General features: G+C 38.2%; 1 protein-coding gene across 3 annotated transcripts in view; it reads left to right on the top strand.

Moving 5' to 3' along the window:
* VAV3 (vav guanine nucleotide exchange factor 3) overlaps positions 1-20,103 on the top strand; it is a 247,202-nt gene that overhangs the window by 176,599 nt on the left and 50,500 nt on the right. The window contains exon 1 of one of the 3 annotated variants that reach the window (XM_034778745.1): positions 13,021-13,245. The exons of the other annotated variants lie outside the window; for them this stretch is intronic. Coding sequence (XP_034634636.1) covers positions 13,200-13,245 — 46 coding nt within the window. The 5' untranslated portion in view covers positions 13,021-13,199. Of the gene's footprint in view, positions 1-13,020; positions 13,246-20,103 lie in introns of those variants that run through there. 3 annotated transcript variants of the gene reach the window in all.

A 20,103-nucleotide genomic window follows, 5' to 3' on the forward strand; every position in this document is an offset into this window, starting at 1 on the left:
GGGATTTTAGCTGCTCTCCAAAAAAGCCATAAATAGTCTGTAATTTTATATACACCTTCGTAAAGGCTGTATTTCCCACTATAGTTGTTAGATTTCTCACTATAGTTTGTTATAGAATCATGGACACTGGCTCTTAAGAAAATTAAGGGTTTAATTACAAACTATCTACTAACTGGGTGAGCATCTCCTCTGGAGACCAATTATTTGTCTGAATAGAATATTCAATAGTTCTTCTATTTAACACTGACATTTTTTACAGTAATTATGCTTTTGTCTTTTGTATGTTTCTTTTCACAGTTTAATTACTGGAGATTTGTTATGCATATGGTGATAACTTAGTTTTATTCAGAACAACTATTTTAAATGTTTCTGAATGTAGATACCTGAGAACAATTTGAGTAGAACACTAAATGGGCTAGCAGCCTTGCACCATCTCAAAACCTGGTAAAGCTGTGTGTTTGCTGAGGAGTAAGTGAGGTGGTTAGGCAGCCATCGTTCCAAATGTTCAGCTGCACAGGTTCTAAATGTTGAAACAATCCACACCCTTCTTACTCATGTCAGATTATGAGATGTTTTAGAAGGCTTACAGTTGCTTTGTTGCCTCTAGCCAAAACTTGCTTCACTCTGCACTTAGGTCAGCCTTTATGCCGTTTTACTCAAGGAAACTTGAAGCCAAAACTTTTAATGTGTACTGCTGTCAGAAGGGGCAGCATAAAGAGTAACAAGCCATTGGCCTAGTGGGGCTATTGCCTATTTACTCATTCAATTATACAAACTGATGTTTTAAGCGTATTGTTCGTGTGTGTGAGCTCTCATTTAGGCCCTAATTTTTAAACTTTGCTGTCTACTGTTAGGTGCTCAAGTCCCTGTGTAGCCACTTAAATACAAGTAACTTGAGCATTTTCAGCTCCCATTGACGTCAGTAATTATTGAGATCCCTTATTCAGGAAGGTGGCGTAAGCCTGTGTTTAAATGCCATTGAAGCAATGGGATTTAAGCACATGCTTAAGTGCTTTCCTGAATCAGGGCCTAAATTATTAAGGCCCAGATTCTCCGAATAACTTATTCTGGAGGTTGAAGACCATTCAGCGTTAGTATTGATGGCAGACTCTGGTCCTCAATTGTTTTTTGGAAGCCAGTGGTAGTTCAGGACCTCTGAAAATCATTCTACTATTTTTTAAGTTCCTAAGTTTATGTCCCCTGGTTGAAAATGTTGGTCTTGAATCTTCAAACTTCTGCAAAATTGATTCTGCTATTACATATATTTGAAATAAGAGCTAACCAAACATAGCTGAAAACTACATATTGATCACATTCTTCTGTATAAGCAATGTGGCAATTTTCAAATTAATGGCATAATGACAAGGCAATCTCTATCTTATTTGTATCCTTCTAGCACACAGTCTTGGAGGCTCCTGCAATAATTTGGTTGAGTTAACATTTTAAAACAAGAACGTCTGTGGGTTGAATCCTGGCATCTTTTTTGCATTTTCTAAATGTACTGTTGACTGGTAGTGTTTCCATCAGATAGCAGCTTCTATCTCTCAAAGCAATGTGCAATCAAGAGAACAACACTTGTAAGAGACAGATCAATTATTTCAGACATGCATTACTACAGCGGTGCTAGTATCTTTTCAAGAACACAGGATCATAAATCTCTGAAAATCCTAGCACTACTGTGATATTTCTGTTGAAAGTGATAGTCAAGGTCAAAGTTACCAATTAAACTTTAATACACAGGCTTTAAAAATGCCTAGTCTAGTACGTGTTTGAGAGATCTGATGTGTTTTGCTCCCTACAGTGTTGTGATACTGAAGCCTGGGCCATATTTTTAACAAAGCTGATATTTGCTGTTTTTCAGTAGCATGTCCTTGCAATGTCCAAATATTAGTTGATATCAGCAATAGATACTCTATGTAATCATCACTTTTTTTTTTTTTTTTGCAAATCTGCTGTAGCCTGCTTCTGTTCTGTGTCTGGCTATTTTAAAAATAAGAGTTGTCTATGGTAGACCCCAACTTAATAGAAACTGAGTTGTCTTTGGAGTATAAGGACCAAATTCTGCCCCGGATTACACTATGCAATCCCCAGTGACAGGGATTTAGATCAATTAAAAGGTTGGAGGGGAGACTGTGGGCAGTATATGGCCCTAAGGAAGTAGCAATTAGTGTGAAGGTATTGGAATTTTCACTTGGCTTAAAGTAATTCTGCTTCTTTTCTGGCAAAGCTCTTACTTTGGTGAAGAAAGATCCCTAGCCCAGCTGTGCTACCCTATAAACGATAAATAGATAGTGTCTGTTTTTCTCTTTAAAGATTATGTGGTTGCATTTGGCAGATTCCTTTTAGAGTTAAAGATATTCACTTGTCACTCTTTCTGCTTCATAAGAGGAAAGGATAAGAGATGGGGCCAGAGGGGCAACAGATAAGGAAGGGGAGAAGCTGGTAGCCGCTGGAAGAGCCAGCAGAAAGGGAGTGTACCTGTGCAAAAGAAAAACAAACTGAAAAGCAAAAACATATGGTCTACTGTTTGATTCTTTCCCTATGCCTTGTGGCTTCCCCATGTGGGTCCAGTTGAGGATGGTCTAGCCACTGGTTTTTATAGGTACCAGGCCTGGGGCAACCATTCTCCACATTACACTGCAGTTAACAAAATGTGTGTGTGTGTGTGTGTTGCTGGCATATTTATGCACATCTGTGAAGCAAGCAAGAATTTGGCCCAGTGTTTGAATTTTCTTTATAATACAAAAGATGAAATGAAAGTTTGTACCAAAGAGGATTTAAGATGTGATTTAGGTTTGCAGGAAACTTTGCCTGGAATGGGAAATCTGAAATGATAACTCTAATTTTTTGCATTTTGAAGAGGGATCCATATGCACGTTTTACTTTAAGCATGCTATTGACATGCTTCAAGTTAAACATGTGCATGAGGATTTGTATGACTCGGGGCTTATTTTGATAAAAACATGCACTGTGCTGAACATCTATAATGTCTTTCTTTTGTTACACTTTTTGTTAATAAGGAAAAATTGTCATAAATAGCTTGCTCCCCAGTATTTGTAAAAACACAATTATTCTCTTTGATATAGAAGTGGTATGTTGCAAGTTTGTCGGCTGTCCCTTTTATTTCCTGGTATATATAGAGCTAAAATGTAATGGATTCACTGTTTAGTGTTTTTAAACTAAGTTTACCCTAAACATTTATGCTAATGCAAATATTGGGACTTTAATTTCTAAAACTGTAAAAAACATATTTCATGTCAGTATGATAAACTTGGCAAAAATGGGAACACTAGAAGCTTGTACTTCAGATTTGTTGCAGAGAAACTTGAAATCTGATCTGTGAAAGAAGGCTATGGTGAACGTGTTCTGATTTTTAAAATAGATGATTTTCTTGCAAGCATGGATTAAATCTTGGAAAACAATCTTAGTTTTGGATTGAGGGGCAAAATGAAGATATGTATCTCACAGTTTACTGCAAGAAAACCTAAAGAATTCACTGTAACATTTAATCTGATTTCCAAATATTTACAAAATTGTGTGTGTGTGTGTGTGTGTGTGTGTGTGTATATATATATATATATATATATACACACACACACACACACACACATATATGTATGTATGTATCTGGTCAATGTCTGGTCTATACATGCTTTGCAAAATTAGTCTTTAATACTGATTATACACTGTTAATAAAGGAAAGGAATTGAAGGAAAGTGTGAGGTTATTGCTTGAAGAACATACGTTGGGAGCTGTGCAATTGGAAATAAAGTAACAGAGATATGGTTATTTAAATAAGATATAGTGGGAGGTTGGATACACCATGCTTCAGGGTTTTTATGCACGTTAGACTGTGAAATCTCATAACCAGAGTGTGGTATTGTAATTCCCTGTGTTATTTAAATATATGCAATGAAAAGAAATATTCATCTATTTTTATGTATTATAGTGAATGTCTATTTTTCATATTAGAAAAGTAGGAAATATTGCAATATATTCTGAATGACGTTTTCCCTTCCCAAGTATATGTCATAAGCATACTACAGAGTTTGATACCATATTTCAACATAATGGGAGATATTTTTCCCTGTGATATGTATGTCCGATTCATTTTGATTCATTGCTTTGGGAGCCTCGCCCCAGCATGGTATATTTAAGAGTAAAATCTGTCTTATTCAAATGTTTAATTGTCCTGACTTAACTGTAACCTCTTGCTAAGCATTGACACAATTGTTAAGTGCATTGAAATTGCAGCTACAGCTGAATTCTATTTAATTATCACTTTTCATTACAAATACTAAATTTCTGCATATCTGATACTCTCATCTGCGGGACCTATCCAGGCAAAAATGTGCAAACCCTTGAAGGCTCTGGATGATTGCTACATACAGACTTTTGTCATTTACCGCAAACACAACACATCCCATTACAAAGAATTAGCTTATTTCAAACAGAATATCATTGGCAGAATATCATTGGACAGTGGTTCTCAACCAGGGATATGCAGAGGACTTCCAGGGGGGTACATCAACTCATCTAGATATTTGCCTAGTTTTACAACAGGCTATAAAAAACCCACTAGCGAAGTCAGTACAAACTAAAATTTCAGACAGACTATGAGTTGTTTATACTGCTCTATATACTATACACTGAAATGTAAGTGCAATATTTATATTCCAATTGATTTGTTTTACAATTATATGGTAAAAATGAGAGAGCAATTTTTTAGTAATAGTGTGCTGTGACGTTTTTGTATTTTTAGGTCTGATTTTGTAAGCAAGTAGTTTTTAAGTGAGGTGAAACTTGAGGGTACATAAGACAAATCAGACTCCTGAAAGGGGTACATAGTCATAGTTGAGAGCCAGTGTCATAGGACACCAAGCACAGGATCTTAGCAAAGAGCACCCAATAGCAAATAGCCGTAGACAAACCCCCACTTCAATCTGTGGCTGGCAAGAAGATTATGATCCAGCCTGTCAGACTCAGATCTATCCCTAGTGATCTACACAGTTATGACCTCTGGGTTTGATTGTTGCAACTCATTAGAGATAGAAATGAAGCCATATACCATGGAAAATCTTTAACTGGTACAAAACCTGTCTGGTTATTAACCTGCGTCATTGTGAACATGTTACCATCATGCTCCCCATAGAATATAGAATCGAGTTCAAGGTCTCTGTACTGATATTCAAATCCCTGCAAAGCCACACTGGGGTATAAAACCATCTATCTTACTCCCCTGTGCACTCAGCACTCCCCATACCCAGAACAAATGGGTGGAGAAGGGCAGGAATCTGGCGGAACCTTAGCTTGCTCCGTCTTCCCAACACTGGCCAGGTTAGCTGTTGTGGTAGGGTTGTGATTTGCTGCTGCAGTAAACCAGCAATAAATTACAAGTCCCTCTTCCCCTAAGCAAAGGGAAAGCAGTGAGGAAATTTTGTGTTAGAAGGTGGCTATATATATCATGCCTCAGAGGGCCTTGGGTGTGCCCCCCAAAAATCTGAAGTAGTCACACAGGACGCAGATAGGTGCTTGTTTTATCTTGTTTTATTATTTAAACCTCAAGAAAGCCTAAGGGCCAGATTCCAATCTCTGTTGTGCTTTTATAAATATATGGTAACATAACGAAAGCCTTCTATATGCCATTATACCGGTGATCAGAGACTGGCCCTAAGAGTAATAGCTGAGCTCAGCATCCTTACTGAAGAGTGATGGATTCTTCATCATTATGAATTTCTGTGGATCACAGTATGAGAATCATTGGTGTAGAAATCTGAGGCATTTTTAATGTTTTAAATTTTCTCAACAAATTAGATTGGGTCATGAATATGGATACTACTTTGTAAACTATGAGAGGGGTAGCCGTGTTAGTCTGAATCTGTAAAAAAACAACAGAGGGTCCTGTGGCACCTTTAAGACTAACAGAAGTATTGGAGCATAAGCTTTCGTGGGTGAATGCCCACTTCATCAGATGCAAGCATCTTGCGTCTGATGAAGTGGGCATTCGCCCACGAAAGCTTATGCTCCAATACTTCTGTTAGTCTTAAAGGTGCCACAGGACCCTCTGTTGTTTTTTTACTTTGTAAACGTATAGCACCTTTTAATAATGAATTTTATGTTCTTAACATTGTTGAAATGCTGCATTAGATAATTTGGACTTTCAAAGCACCATACCAGAAGTATAGTATTAAAAGACTATGCTACTAATTAGAAGTGCTGCTAAAACAAATTGCTGAATGAGACTAGTATTTCAAACATACTGTGTAGGTCTGATAATAAACAAAACCTTACTGCCAATCCAAACAGGGGAGACTAGAATAACAGGCATCTTAAAAACAACCATTTTACTTTATGTATAGCATGGTAAACACAGAATAAAATTAGGGCTTGTCTACACGGTGCAGCAAAATGTACCACAAGGTTGTGATCTGTAAAATGCTCTAACTGCCCCGGGTAGATCCTGCTGTCTAAAACACTGATACTCAGACTGAGTCTTGTGAGCCTCAGTGGCCCTTCAATGTGTCTCTTGCTGCTCTTTGCAGCACATGATATTAAAACATTGTGTGATTTAATTATTAACCAATCAGGATGCTTTTATTATGTTATTAACCAATTGAAAAAATAATAATACTTGGTTAGACATTTTGCTGTGAGAATATATATTTACTGTTTAAATAAGAATATCTTGTACCATAGTAAAGGAAACAATGAATTCACACTACTGTGCCTCTTTTGGGTAGTGTTGATTGCTAATTTGGCTCCTGAACCACTGAGTTCTTAGTATCACTGCTCTAAAAGCTAGCTTGTTCCCTTTAATGTAGTCCTGAAGTAGGAGTACGTTAATGCAAATGAGGTACCTTTTAGAGCTAAATGTACACAGGGCAGTTGGACTACCACATGTTAGAGCACACCTTTAGTGCACTTTGTTAGCACTGTAAAGACAAGCCCTTGGAAAGCGCTGAAAGTATTCTCGAGGCCATTGTAGAGACTTGAAGGAATTTTTTAACTTCTACTGTTTTTGGAAGAGTAGGTTGCCTGATAATTAGCAGCTATGATAAAAACACAACACGTACATTTGCATGTTTTACTGGAGATATTTTTTCACACGATGTAGCTTTATGCTTGCTAAGTCTTCACTAAAATGTTTCATTGTAATAGATTAAACTATTAAAACTGAAAAGGGCTTTGATGATACACATTTAAGAAATTTGTTTAACTTTTATGGTTTATCCTATATACAACATTATTCAACTTCACTGTAATATTTCTATTGACAAATCTAACAATACATTTTGTATGCATTTGTAAGCATGGATAGAACATCACTAGTAGGTTGCAATTATACATAAGGAAATACTGAATACTGAATGAAAGGTAATATGGAACATAATTATATTATTGGTTTAAAATTCTAGGCAGTGATTTTCCTGAAAACCAGTCTGGAAGTAACACAGGAAGAAGTTTTCAAAATATCTAATTTTATTGAGGGGAAAAAAGTCAATCCCAGTATGAATCTATTGTTGATCCTTATTTTGCTCCTTTCTCTTTTTTCATCCCCATGTTTATTTGCTACCTCTTCGATCTTCACATCTGCTTTTATTTCACCTTTTTTTGTAAGCTGGAACAGTGGGATAGTGTGTGTTATTTCAAAGAGACACTCTGTGAATACGCTTGGGCAATAGCTTCATTTTCCTTTGTCCTGGGCTACAGCTAGAGCTGGATGGGAATTTTTAAGTGACACATTTTTTCATTGGAAAAATACAGATTTGTTGAAACTGAAACTGTAGGAAAAGGACAGTTTCCACAGATCTCCCTGATTTGAAAAAATATTTGGGAAAAAGTTTCGAATGTGTCAAAATGTCCCTTTATGGCATTTTTGAAATTAAAAGTTTTGTGTTTTGCTTTGGAAAATCTTGCTTTGAAATTTTAATTTATACTAAAAAAAGGTTACAATAAAAAAGGTCAAAACTGAAACATAATGTTGTAATTGACCCAATCAGATTTTTTTTTATCATTGGTTTGTGAAAATCTTTGAGATTTCAACTTTTTGTCCCAGTTTGAGGGAGCGGGGGATGTTTCGAAATAGAAAACTCTTTCTGGATGGGAAAATCATTTCCTGCCCAGTTGTTGAGGTGCAGTACTCATATCCAAGGATGATATGTCAGGGCATTAAACTCTGTGCTCTGGTGATCCTAGATCTGGCCCTTCAGGTGTAACTTTACCAGAACATAGTAAGATCAGCTGTCTTCTGACACATTCGTGTGTAATGTGGGTGGGATAAAATGGCTCTAAAACTGTTTTAGTGAATTGTTACAGCCCCATTTCCTTGAATGCTGTAGCACAAATAGATTCCCCAAAACGGTTCTGTAACAGTTTTGTCTCTCACACACTGCAAACAAAAGAGGAGTTAGGATGTGTACCACCCCTAAAGCATGCTGAACCCATCAGGTAAAAAAGTATCTGCTGTCGTACCCAATTAAATATTGAGCTAGATGGCTGCTAACCTATATTGTGATTTCTCATCTCAGGGTTTAATACCACTGCTACTTTTGCTGTAGCACTAATGCTAAGTGCTGGTATTTCCTCTCCCCAGTATAGTGTATCATGATGGCACAAGAACCAACTTGCCTAATGCAAAGATATTTTCCAGTAACTCAAGTTTTGTCTCCATGTAAAGTGTTTCAGTCTGGGTTTCTTGTCCTTTATTTGGGTTAATGTATTTAAATAAAATTTATTTTGAGATTCATGGTAGTGGGATGTCATTTACCTGAGCACAATGGATATATTTTATTTCAATATATTTGCATAGCTCCCATTTGCATTCATGTTACTTACATTTATGTATCTGTATTTTCAATGTGCCTGTTGCTTTAGTATCTAAGCAGCGATCTAGCATTAAGAGCAGAACATAGCCGCTAGGATACATCCTTTTCTTTTAATTAAACATCAGAAGACCCAGATGCCAAAAGATGAAACATATTTATTTTGTCAAACTCTTTCATTGTTTTCTGGTTAGATTGCAAGATTAGGCTGCAGGTGGGTAATTAATTTTCTCTAACTTTTTGGTTGTATTCCTTGGAGCTGTTACTTTGCTTTGGTTGACTAACAGGTTTTAGTTCCCTCCCTACGAATGCAATGTTTACCCTGTGTTCAGCATTTTTAATGTATGCCAAGGTCAAAGTTCTTCAAAACCCTTCTTTTACGTCCACAAGCATGCTATATTAACGTGGATTGTTCAGTGCAAAATGTGATATCTAAAAGGGACTTGGCACATGGGGATGGGGGGTGAGGGATTAGAGTGAACAGGCACAAATGGACATACAAATCTAATCAATGAAAACCATAGAATACTGCTTTTCAAAAAAACAATACGCTCCCTATAAAAATGCAAGTGTTCAAATTAAAGATGTCCCAGAGTTGCTTTTATTCAGTATTAGAGAGACAAGGTGGGTGAGGTAATATCTTTTACTGGACCAACTTCTGTTGGTGAAAGAGACAAGCTTTCCCGCTTACACAGAGCTCTTCTTCACCACTGGGAAATGCACTCAGTGTGTCACAGCTAAATACAAGCAAAAGTCGTTAACACATATTTCAACGGACCATTCAAGGTGAAGTTGCCTGTTAACACCTCTCCAGTCACTGCGGTCAGGGGAGCTTGGGAGGGTTATAGATTGTGGTAATAAGCATAAATCCAGTTTCTCTATTCAGTCCTTGATTTTTAGTAGCTAGCAATGTCATGAATTTAAGATATGAATTTAATTAGTGTTGTCAGATGGCAAGTAGAAGAGAATGGCATGTCAGCAAAACTGTTATTTACAGGGACTTGTAAATCTCCCATTAATTTGCAAGGGTAGAATGTCACTTACCTGTATATTTCCATGTCTATTTTTAATTGTTAGAGTTCTAGCATTCTCAGAAAGCAAAACAGAAATAATAAGTCAATGAATTATAATAATCATAAAAAGTCACTGAATTTTAATATTACTCAAAAGGATATGGATTTTTTGTGAGTCATTCCTTTAATTTGATCACTACTGAGAGTAATGCTTAAACAAAGAATTTAGGAAACATTGTAAAAATTTCTAAGAGCTAAATGTTCCCCTCCTGTGGGAGAAGAAATACTGCTAAAACTCAATTAGGAGAACTTCGCAGAGTTGCTGATGCACCCTGCCCTCATCAGGGGAAGGTTTTGTGGCCATGTGACAGGGAGAGGAAATGGCCTTCAAACCTTGGGAACCTGCTGAGAAATTGTGATGCTTCTCAATAGAGAGCTTGATCTATACATCTTTTGGGGTTTTCTGCTACCCATGCTTGTTGCAATAATACTCCTGCTCTGAGTCTACCTTCAAAGCTAGTAGGTTTTGATGGAAGCATGCCACGCAAGACAGTTACCCCCTATGTCAAGAATGGCAAAGGTCCCGCAAACCCATGGATTCTTAGCTGCCTGGTGTTTGTCCAAAACAGTTTTTGTAGGTAATAGGGGGCATGTAGAAACACCAGTTGCCCTTCTGGTGAATTTGGAGTTTTTCTGGCTTTAAAATGTCATTTTGTTTCTAGAGAAGTTACCAGTTCTGCCAGTATTCCTTGTTTTAGGTATAGGGAATTGCTCTAAAACTGGAAATAACTTGGTAAGGCACCTAATATCCCTATCTCTCAGAGTTGGGAGACTGATTTGTTAAAATGAATAGTGTAGTGTAACTGATAACTGTTATTTAGTGTTTTTACTTTTCATATTTGGGATTCATTATCTTTACATTAGGACACATTACATTTACATGGCTGTTCCTTCTGGTAGATGAACCCATAATGTGTTAAGTGAGGCCTAGTTTCCATTGCATGATAGAGATATGGTAGACTATGTAACAGAATTATTGGTAACTAATTTCCCCTTCCATGGCACATTATCTGTTACCAAAAGAAAGAAATGAATTTCTGTACAGGTGCTAATTATGTAAACTGAAAACAACTATCAGACGGTATCAACTTTGTGGTCTATGTAAAAGGAACTTGGTGCTTTCCGTTCAGATCATGGTGGATAAGTATCCATGTCACAAGAAGTACCATCATAATAGTCAAGGCCTGAAAAATGTACCTGACACTTATTAGCTAGTGCCTCTCTCTTGCTTTTGTTGGACCTCCTTCCCTTTCCTGGCTGCACTCCACATTTTCTGTCTTATTTTTGCTATAGTCTATTAGGATGCAACTTTTTCTGGCTTGGTTTCTGGCTCTCTCCCTTCACTCCCTTATGTCAGTTCCTTTCCTTACATTGTGTTCTTTTATTCCTCCCCCATCTTTTTGTCTTTCCTTTTTTTTCTTTAATTTCTCCCCCATAATCTTTGTAAAACTGACTCTTTCTTAGTACCATACGTCTCAATTTCTATATAGACTCATCACACACACACTCAAACACCTCCACTCATTGGTACTACTTTCTTGGAAAGTGTACAAGATACCCCTAACAGCTAGAAGACTATTAGCCAGAGGCTGATATGGAAAGTAGTGGGTGCCCTAATGTCCAGAGGCAATGCCCAGATGAGAAATCTGTAATCTTCTTACATCCACTCCTCTGGCTGCTGGGATTTCTACCAGGATGCTATCAATGGGCCTTGTTAAGGGGATCCATCTTTCATATCAGCTATTGAGTAGTAGCTGTCTCAGTATTGCCAAGCACAAGCATTCAGAAGTTACAAGTCAGCCCTCTTTCTTTCCCCTCTCCCCCACCCCCAAAGCTATTGGAATAAAAATAATAAGATTTTAAAAATTATGCATTTTGTTTGTTTTTTTATTTGCCTTTTGGTTTTTGAGCTTTTGGGGTTCACATATTCAAGCTTGTCTCTGTAACTGTAAGGGCTAGTTCCTTAGTACTTAGAATTTTTTCTCCTTTTTTTTTTTTTTTTTTTATGAAAGCTGAGATTCTCAGTAATCATTTGACTCTAGAAGCTGGAGCTTTAAGAAAAACACTAAATATTGACTTTCATGATAAAATCATGAGAGCTGGCAATACTGCAGGGTTGGATAAGTGTAAAGACCTCTGAAGAGCCTCATGGCTGTTGCACAGGATGTGCATATTTCACCTGCTCTCTTCAGATATGTTTCTGAAACAATAGGAGTATATTCACTTCTCCACTCCTTTCCCAGCCTCAGGTTTTGATGACTTCTCCCCAGTGAACAGCCTCAATGTCTACCCGAACTGCTGCTCCAGAACTTTCCCAAGCAGGAATAGAGTGAAATCGACCTGTTTCTTATTTCAGTAGAGTCATTGATTTGAATGTATCTGAGGATGGATTAATTAACCCTTTTATCCCTTCAGGATGGTACCTTCAGGTTAATGCTCGGGCACATTTGCAGGGAGGTGTGGGAAAACTAGTATTGCTGTAGCCCTTGCTGCTCTGTGAATAAACAGAAGACTTTGCTCTCCAGCTCTTTCATAAGTGTTTAACTTTTTCTTAATCTTTAACACACAGCACTGAATTAAAAAGTAACTTTATTATCTGAAGCATTGAGAACACCACCCTGTTTTCACTAATCTTTTGGGTTATTCTTTAACCAACCCAAGTGGGGGAGGGAAGCATTTGGAGTTGCCATTCTGTTAGTTCAGGTGGTAGACCTGCATGTCTAAAGCTGCTTTTGAATTGCTTCCCTAATTGAATTTGATGGCAGCAAATTGTATGAAGTATGATATATCAACAAAGCCTTCATAGGTAGATGACGGCATTCCTTCCAGAACGACGTGACTTAGGCCAGTGAGGGTTTGCTTGAAAATGTACTTATCATTACAGTATGATTTATGTTTACAGCACAGCAATCGCCTTGGATTCACGCCATACGATCTCCTTTCCACTTCTTTAATGCTTGTCCACTGTAGGACTCTGGGCCTTTGCTTTAGCAGAACATTGAGTTAAATGAAGAGCAGGTAGAAAGACTGAAAAGGAAAAAGATCCCATAATCTAAAGATTTAAATCCAAAACTGATTCTGTGCACGTATGTTGCATATGGTACTGTCTACTTCCAATGGTACTGATTATGGTCTAGATCAAGAAAAGTAAGAGACAGCCAATGATCAGCTGAGGTGTTCTTGCTGACAAATTCCTAGATTTGAACTCAGGACCACTTGAGGGGAGGAATATTCTTGATGGAAAGATCTCTGGAGATAACTGCCATTGTTGGACTGCTGGAGTCAGTATATTGACCTTCGAGGCATGGTTGATGTTCCCTCTGATTTACCCAATGTTTGCTTGAGAGAGGGTAAGATGATAGTTTCTATTTTATTCTCCATAGGGGTTGAGTGGTTGATGGTGACTTTATCTTGTAAATTTCCATCTGTAAAGTTGTGGGGTATTCCTTTATACTGCTTATTATTGATTCGTTATGTATTTTATCTTAATTTTCTGTTCTTTGAGTGGCTCTACATATTCCCATTTATGGGTACCGTACCACCTATTGGTGCCTTATGGTAGAACTTCTAGCAGTGTCCCCTCAGCATCATGACACATATGAAGGGGCAGAGCTCCCTCACCACCTCCGTTTCTTCCATACTTGGATGGATGTGACTGCTCTTTGGAGTTGGAGTTTCTTTCTGCTTAGAAATAGCCCATTTAGTATAGGTAGTGAATTAATAGTTAGCAGTTCCAGATTATGGTGGAACCGAAGAAACAGAGGAAGCCAGGATTCAAGAAATCCCCTTCCTGTCTGGCTGTCTTCCTGGCATCTGATGACTTAGGCTGGTGCCTCAAGTGGCTGGGAGAAGGACAGTTGCTTTCTGGGTGTTCGATCTGCCAGACCTTTACTCCCAGAGCCTGTAAGGATAGGGAAACTTGTTTACAGATTATTCTTCTAAAGAAAGCCTTTGAGACTAGACCCTCTGGACCCGATCAGGCCTCAGATCCTAGGTCTAAGACGTCAGTCTCTGCCCCAGTGGCTACCAGTGTGAACTGACTGCAGGGTCCCAAGAAGTTGCAATCCCTGTCAGGGTTGGATTCTGTTCCCACAGCTCCCTCAGTTAAGCCCCCAAGGTTACAGATGACTGAACTGAGGGCCATGTGGTCAGGTCCATCTGCTCTGGTTCTGCAAGAGAGGTAAAGAGACAATTTGGCTACCTCATTTCCCCCCAGTAATCCAGCCCTGACAGAACCCCTGCTGCTGCAGGACCAGGGCTGGTCCCGACTTCCACTTGCAGATTGAGGAAGATGGAATTGATCAGTGTGTCAGAATCTGGGCTTTTAGCACCTTCGGTTCTGTCTGTTGAGCTGCCAAAGAAAAAAGAGGCATAGAGAAAAATTTTTTAGCGGTGCCAGTTCCTGTGCATCAGAGCTGTTGCATCTGCATGATTCAGAGAGAACTGCTATGGTTCCGAAGCGGAGATCTGTTCCACTCATCTATAGTAGCAAGGGAGATGGATTTGTGTATAATGTCGGACCGAGGTTGTTCAGATCCTTTGTTGATTACTGAGTCGGTTCCAATTACATCCACAGTTCCAGAGAGCTCTGAAACCGTGGTTCACCTTTCAGCTCTGGTTCACTTTTCACCAGATTCACATTTCAGCTCTGATGGAGTTGTCAGTTCTAAATGGGAAGCACAGGGTTTCCAAAAGAAGGTATGTTTCCCCAGTTTCAAGATCTTCTTCCTCATCCCCTGTTAGGAAGAAGAGACGAGAAGACGCTGCTGTACTTACTCTGGAATATCCCATGCTTCCTCCTTCTAGGACCCCTACAGGGTCTCCAAGATCTGGTTCTTCCTCCAAGGATGTTACGCAGTTCCACAGTTAGATGGATTGTATAGTGTCCTCTTTAAATCTTCCAGCAGTGTCTGTAGAAGAGACTTCTCACCCAATGTTTGATATCCTTGGTGCTGCTTCAAGAAATAGAATATCCCTATCCAAAGTTTGTGGGTTTGGTGTATCCATCATGATGTTTATCCTGTGGCCCTATATCTAACAGGGGGAAACAATGAAGTCATGGATCATCTCAGCCGAGAGAGCTCCCAAATGCATGCATGGTCTGTAAAAAATCAGTTGGTTCAAACTATCTCCAGCTAGGGTTGACTAGATGTAGACTTGTTCACAACAAGGTCCAGCAAAAAGTGTCACCTCTTCTATTGCAGATTAATCAGGGACTGTCAATTCCTTTCAGTTGCCTCCTTTCTGTACTGAGGGAAAAGCTTGATGTATGCTTTGCCTCCCTTTCCCTTGATCCAGAAGGTACTAAGAAAGATATGTCATGATAGGGCAAGGATGATTCTCATTTCCCTGGCTTGGCTACATCAACCGTTGTTTACTGATCTCCTTCAAATGTCTGGCGGAGTCTTTGTGTCTTCTTCTGTCCCCAGATCTACCCCAGCAGAAAGTCAGGATCATTCATCTGGACCCACAGTCTTGTCATCTGATGGTATGGGCAATTGGACTTTGACTCTGTCTGCTCTTGAGCAGTCATGTTCTTCATCTGTACAGGGTATACCAATTCAATCTAGAAAACAGGTCACTAGAAGCTGATACAGTTTAAAGTGGACCAGATTTCAGAGTTGGATGAAGGGAAGATCTGATTTCTTTGTGTCTGCTTTCATTCCTTGTGTTCTAGAATACCTATTGTACATTACTTTGCTGGTGTGTTGTTGCCATGTACATATGGCAAAATCCATCTAGATCAGGATGGGTCCCATTGTGTGCAAGATAACAGCTATCAGGTATGTGGTAAAGGGCATGCATATCAAAATCAGAGTGGAGGCCACAGTAAAAGGTTGTGGAAGAGGCAGATGATAATATAATCCATAGCTGAAGCATTCAGAAGCATTACTGAAAAGTCCGGTGTCCAAATGAAACCAGTTCTGTCATTTAGAATGTCTTAGATTTTATAAATATTTGCAAGAATCCTGTCCACCTTGTCAGGTTTCTCCCAACTTTTTTCTCTCCTGTGTTACGGCTACAACCCTTTCTCAATGGAGCTTGGTGGACACGCACAATATGTTACTTATGAGAATGTATTTACATCAACTGCTCATTAAATCTATTATTGGAAAGGCAGATGCTATTGTTAAGCACTGAGTGCAAAAGAGAAGAATTTAAACTCCTTCTAATACTTAGTTTTGTAATTTGTTCTCTATAAACCATCAGTGGATACATCTTCTGCAATATGTGTGTGTGTATTTGTGTAAATGTTATTATACATTGTAATTAAAAGGAAAACTAGTCCAAGAGCCTAAATGTCCTAAAACTGCATTTTCAAAGATTTCCTTGTGCACAGTTATTTAGGCTACCCCGCCATGAGTACTATTTAAATATCTGTGTAGTGCTGCCCATATGATGATTAACCACCCATTTTGCTGAACTGACATATGGAAAACAGGGCCTTCTCCCATTGTCATGCTTTTAATATACTTTGAGTCACACTGCACATAAGCCCTGCCTGTCATATTCTTGTTGTTACACATTTTGGAAGCCACTCCTTATCATCATTATACTTGTCTCCAAGCAAATAACCAACTTCCATCCAAAAGCATCTATTGCCTGAGTGTACCAGGATATTTTCTTCAAAAATGTACACAAGTTTAGGCTGTATACAAGACCCACAGCATTGTACACCTCATGATATTCAATGTCTTGTTTTCCACTGTGAAGTCTTCCATTCACATTCTCAAGTTCCTGTCTGCCAAAGCAAAGCTTCTTTCCCCTTTTATCATATACCATACTTTTCTTTAAAATGTACATGTAAGTGAACAGCCCACAAAATATACTACACAAAATATAGGCAGGTCCTCTGGAATATCTGCTTAGTAACTCTTCCACGCTTCATTCCCACTTCTCTTGCCAAGTCTTGCATTACTGATCATCCACAGATCTGTCTGCTCATGCCCTCATGGCTCATCCTTTAATTGTTTGAATTTTGTTTGTCCTATTTAAGTTGTGCGCTCCTCAGGGCAGGTACCTGTTTAAACAAAAGTGTTTGTAAAGTCCTGCACACCTATGCCACTATATTAGAAGGAATAACAGTCAACATAACACCTTCTATTTGTTCAGCATCTAATAAATGCCATTTTGTGCTTTCATATACTATAGCACCTCAATAAACCACACCTATTAATTCACATACCACAGAAAAGATAGTCTCCTCACTTCTTAGCAAAGATTTAATAGCAGAAGTTTTTAGTGAAGGCTTATATTTCTAATACATCATTATTTGTAAAACTATACTATACCAGTACAATATAAATTATTTAAATTACCTTTCAGTTGTCAAAGTAAATGAACAAAGTGCATGTTTTGTGGTATTGTTCTCTTTTTTCATTTGTGTGTTCTTACTTGTTAACTCCCAACAGTTAGTAATTTCCATTGTCAGTTTAAAGTACTGAGATTCTTCAACATTTAGACATGACCCTGAAAACCCTTACTTAGACTCATTCAAGTCACTTGAAGTAAAAAATGGTTGTTTGAATGCGAGTTTGAAATGAAATATGTACAATGAAATTATTCTTAATACATGTCTATTGAAAGAGGAAATTTCATGAAAGAGAACTCATAGCCAATCAGCGAAGAAAATCTATGTACTGTCTAATGTCTCCACCTTTTATACCATGCTCATCATTGTAATATTTGAATGCCTGGGAGTATTATCATTACCACAGCACAAAGGCGTGCATGTTATCTAGTTTTTTTTTGAAGCCTCTTTCTTTTGAAGCCAACCAGTATTGTATTGGGATTAACTGGGAAGTCAAAATACAAAAGAGGAATATTAAGATTCCAAGCACACATGTCTGAATGTTGAGTATAGGCTGTCTACCCAAGTTTCAATTTTGCATGGATTTTCTATTGCTTTAACTTCTGTCTCTTCCTCTACAATCCACATTTATCCATATGAGCCATCTGTGTTGTCAGTGATTAGGCTGTCTAACCTAGATTCTCAAAAGTTAGTGGGCTAATGTTAGATTCCTATGGGCCAGATTTACAGAAGTTTTCAGCAAATGCAATAGGGGTTGCTTCATTCCCCCTCTCCCCCAATAAATAAATAAATAAGCTCCAAAAAATCTTTACCTGTGCCGAGACTTTCTTACACTAGGAAATTTCACCTTGGAAGGGATTTATCTTGATGTTTTATAAATCCTAAAGTAATGTGTTGATGCAAACTAAAAGCTAAAATCAATGCTTGAGATCCCAAATGTTGCTATGTGTGTTCTAACTTTAGCTAAAAAATGGGGTGTATTCTTATGACAAGATATGCTCATCACGATATAGGTATGCACTGTACTCAGTTCTGTAAACTGAAGATACAATCTCTGCAAACTTGTTTGTTAACAATCAAATCTTGTAAACACAATATAACAAAAGGGCTTCTTGAAGTTGTAAAGTTTTTCCATTTCTGATAAAGACATGAATGCTGATCAGCCTGTGTTAGCAGAGAATTTTTCCCCTCACACCTTGAACTTTAGTTGCTCGCTGATATATTTTTTCAGAAGTTGCTATCCAAAAAGTAGCTGATGCAGTAAATGGTAACAGGTAGAAAATCAGTCCTTACAAAAGCTCCAAGTTCCACAATTAGGGAGGATAAACTAGGGAGAGATTGGCAGGGGACCTAGAGTGCTGCTTCAGGGAGGAATTTAAAGAGATACTGTACTAGGAAGTGTTGAAGGAGAACTGGAGTGAGTAAATTAAAGATGAATCAGAATGTCACTGGGAATAGATTTAGGATTGCAAAGAATTTGAATTTCTCTAGTAGATTTGTCTGTCCTGGGGGATGGAACTTTAAAAGCTTTTATCTGTGTGGAAGTGGAGGGAAGAGAAATGTAAATATTTTTCAATTAGGCTTTGGAGCTACACCTCTACCTCGATATAATGTGACCTGATATAACATGAATTCGGATATAACGCGGTAAAGCAGCACTCGGGGGGGGGGGGGGGGGGCTGCGCACTCTGGTGGATCAAAGTTCAATATAACACAGTTTCACCTATAATGCAGTAAAAAACAAATTGGCTCCCGAGGACTGCATTATATTGGGGTAGAGGTGTATGTTGTAAATTTGTCAGCTGAGGTGGGGGAATAGGATGGTGCAGCTCCCCTTCCTCCTCCCCCCGCCCCCATATCCCACTAGAGTATTCTGTGCTCAGGCAAGAGAGCAATGCAGTGATACAAAGAGAGCCTTGCCAGGGAATCTTCTGTCTAAATGCCTCCATGAGTGGAACTTTAAACTGTTAATGGAGGAAAGCAGGAGCTGAATGTTAAATATGCAAGAAGCCAGATTTAGCAAATTTGTAGATTGAAAGGAACCATAATGAATGTAGGGCCAAGTGAAGGAGAACATGTGGTAAATGATACAAGTGGAAGGATAACCAAACATCCACTTAATGCATCCTCTTTCTGATCCTCTTTCTACCACATATTCAGTAGTTTTATCCAACATTAATTATATTTCTTAAATCCCCATTCTATTCTGAAAAGTACCCTTAAAAAGATTGTGTTGGGATGTTCCATGTATATTGGCTCAGTATCGTTAATCAGTGCAGTGTAAACAGAAGTAACATGTAGTAAGAACATATTTTTGTCACAGCAGCCATGACTCTGAAGAGTCATCATCAGATCTGTGGAGTACAATAAGGCCTTGTTTTTGCATAGTCACCTTTCAGAATAGAATTGGGCATTAAATGTTCTTTTCAAATTGGATTACTGCACTTTAATGATAGTGGCTGGGTAGTTGGCCTCATAGAGATTATTGACTTTTATGTTTTATGTCTCAGAGCCATCAAGTTGTGAACATAGCTGTTCACTGTATTCACATGCTTCTCTCGTTACTCTCATCATCCCATCTGCTTTCCCTCCATTGTTGTTATGCTCACTTGTTGCTTTTTTTAAATCTTAAATTAGATTGAGAGCTCTATAGGGCCAGGGCCATGACTTTATATGTGCTTGTACAGTCCCCACCACAACTGGGTCTTTGGGAGCTACTATAATTCAAGTGGTGATGATCATTTGAAAATCAAAAGCTTAAACTCACAGATTTAGCTAAGTTCTAGTACTTGGTTCCCAGTATATCATTATGTTGGGTCTTCTACATGATTAGTAATATTCTGAGTCACATTTCTGACATTTAACCTCAATAGTTACATACTTACAAAATATTGGA

This window comes from Trachemys scripta, chromosome 8 (assembly GCF_013100865.1).
Source record: "Trachemys scripta elegans isolate TJP31775 chromosome 8, CAS_Tse_1.0, whole genome shotgun sequence".
NCBI lineage: Eukaryota > Metazoa > Chordata > Testudines > Emydidae > Trachemys > Trachemys scripta.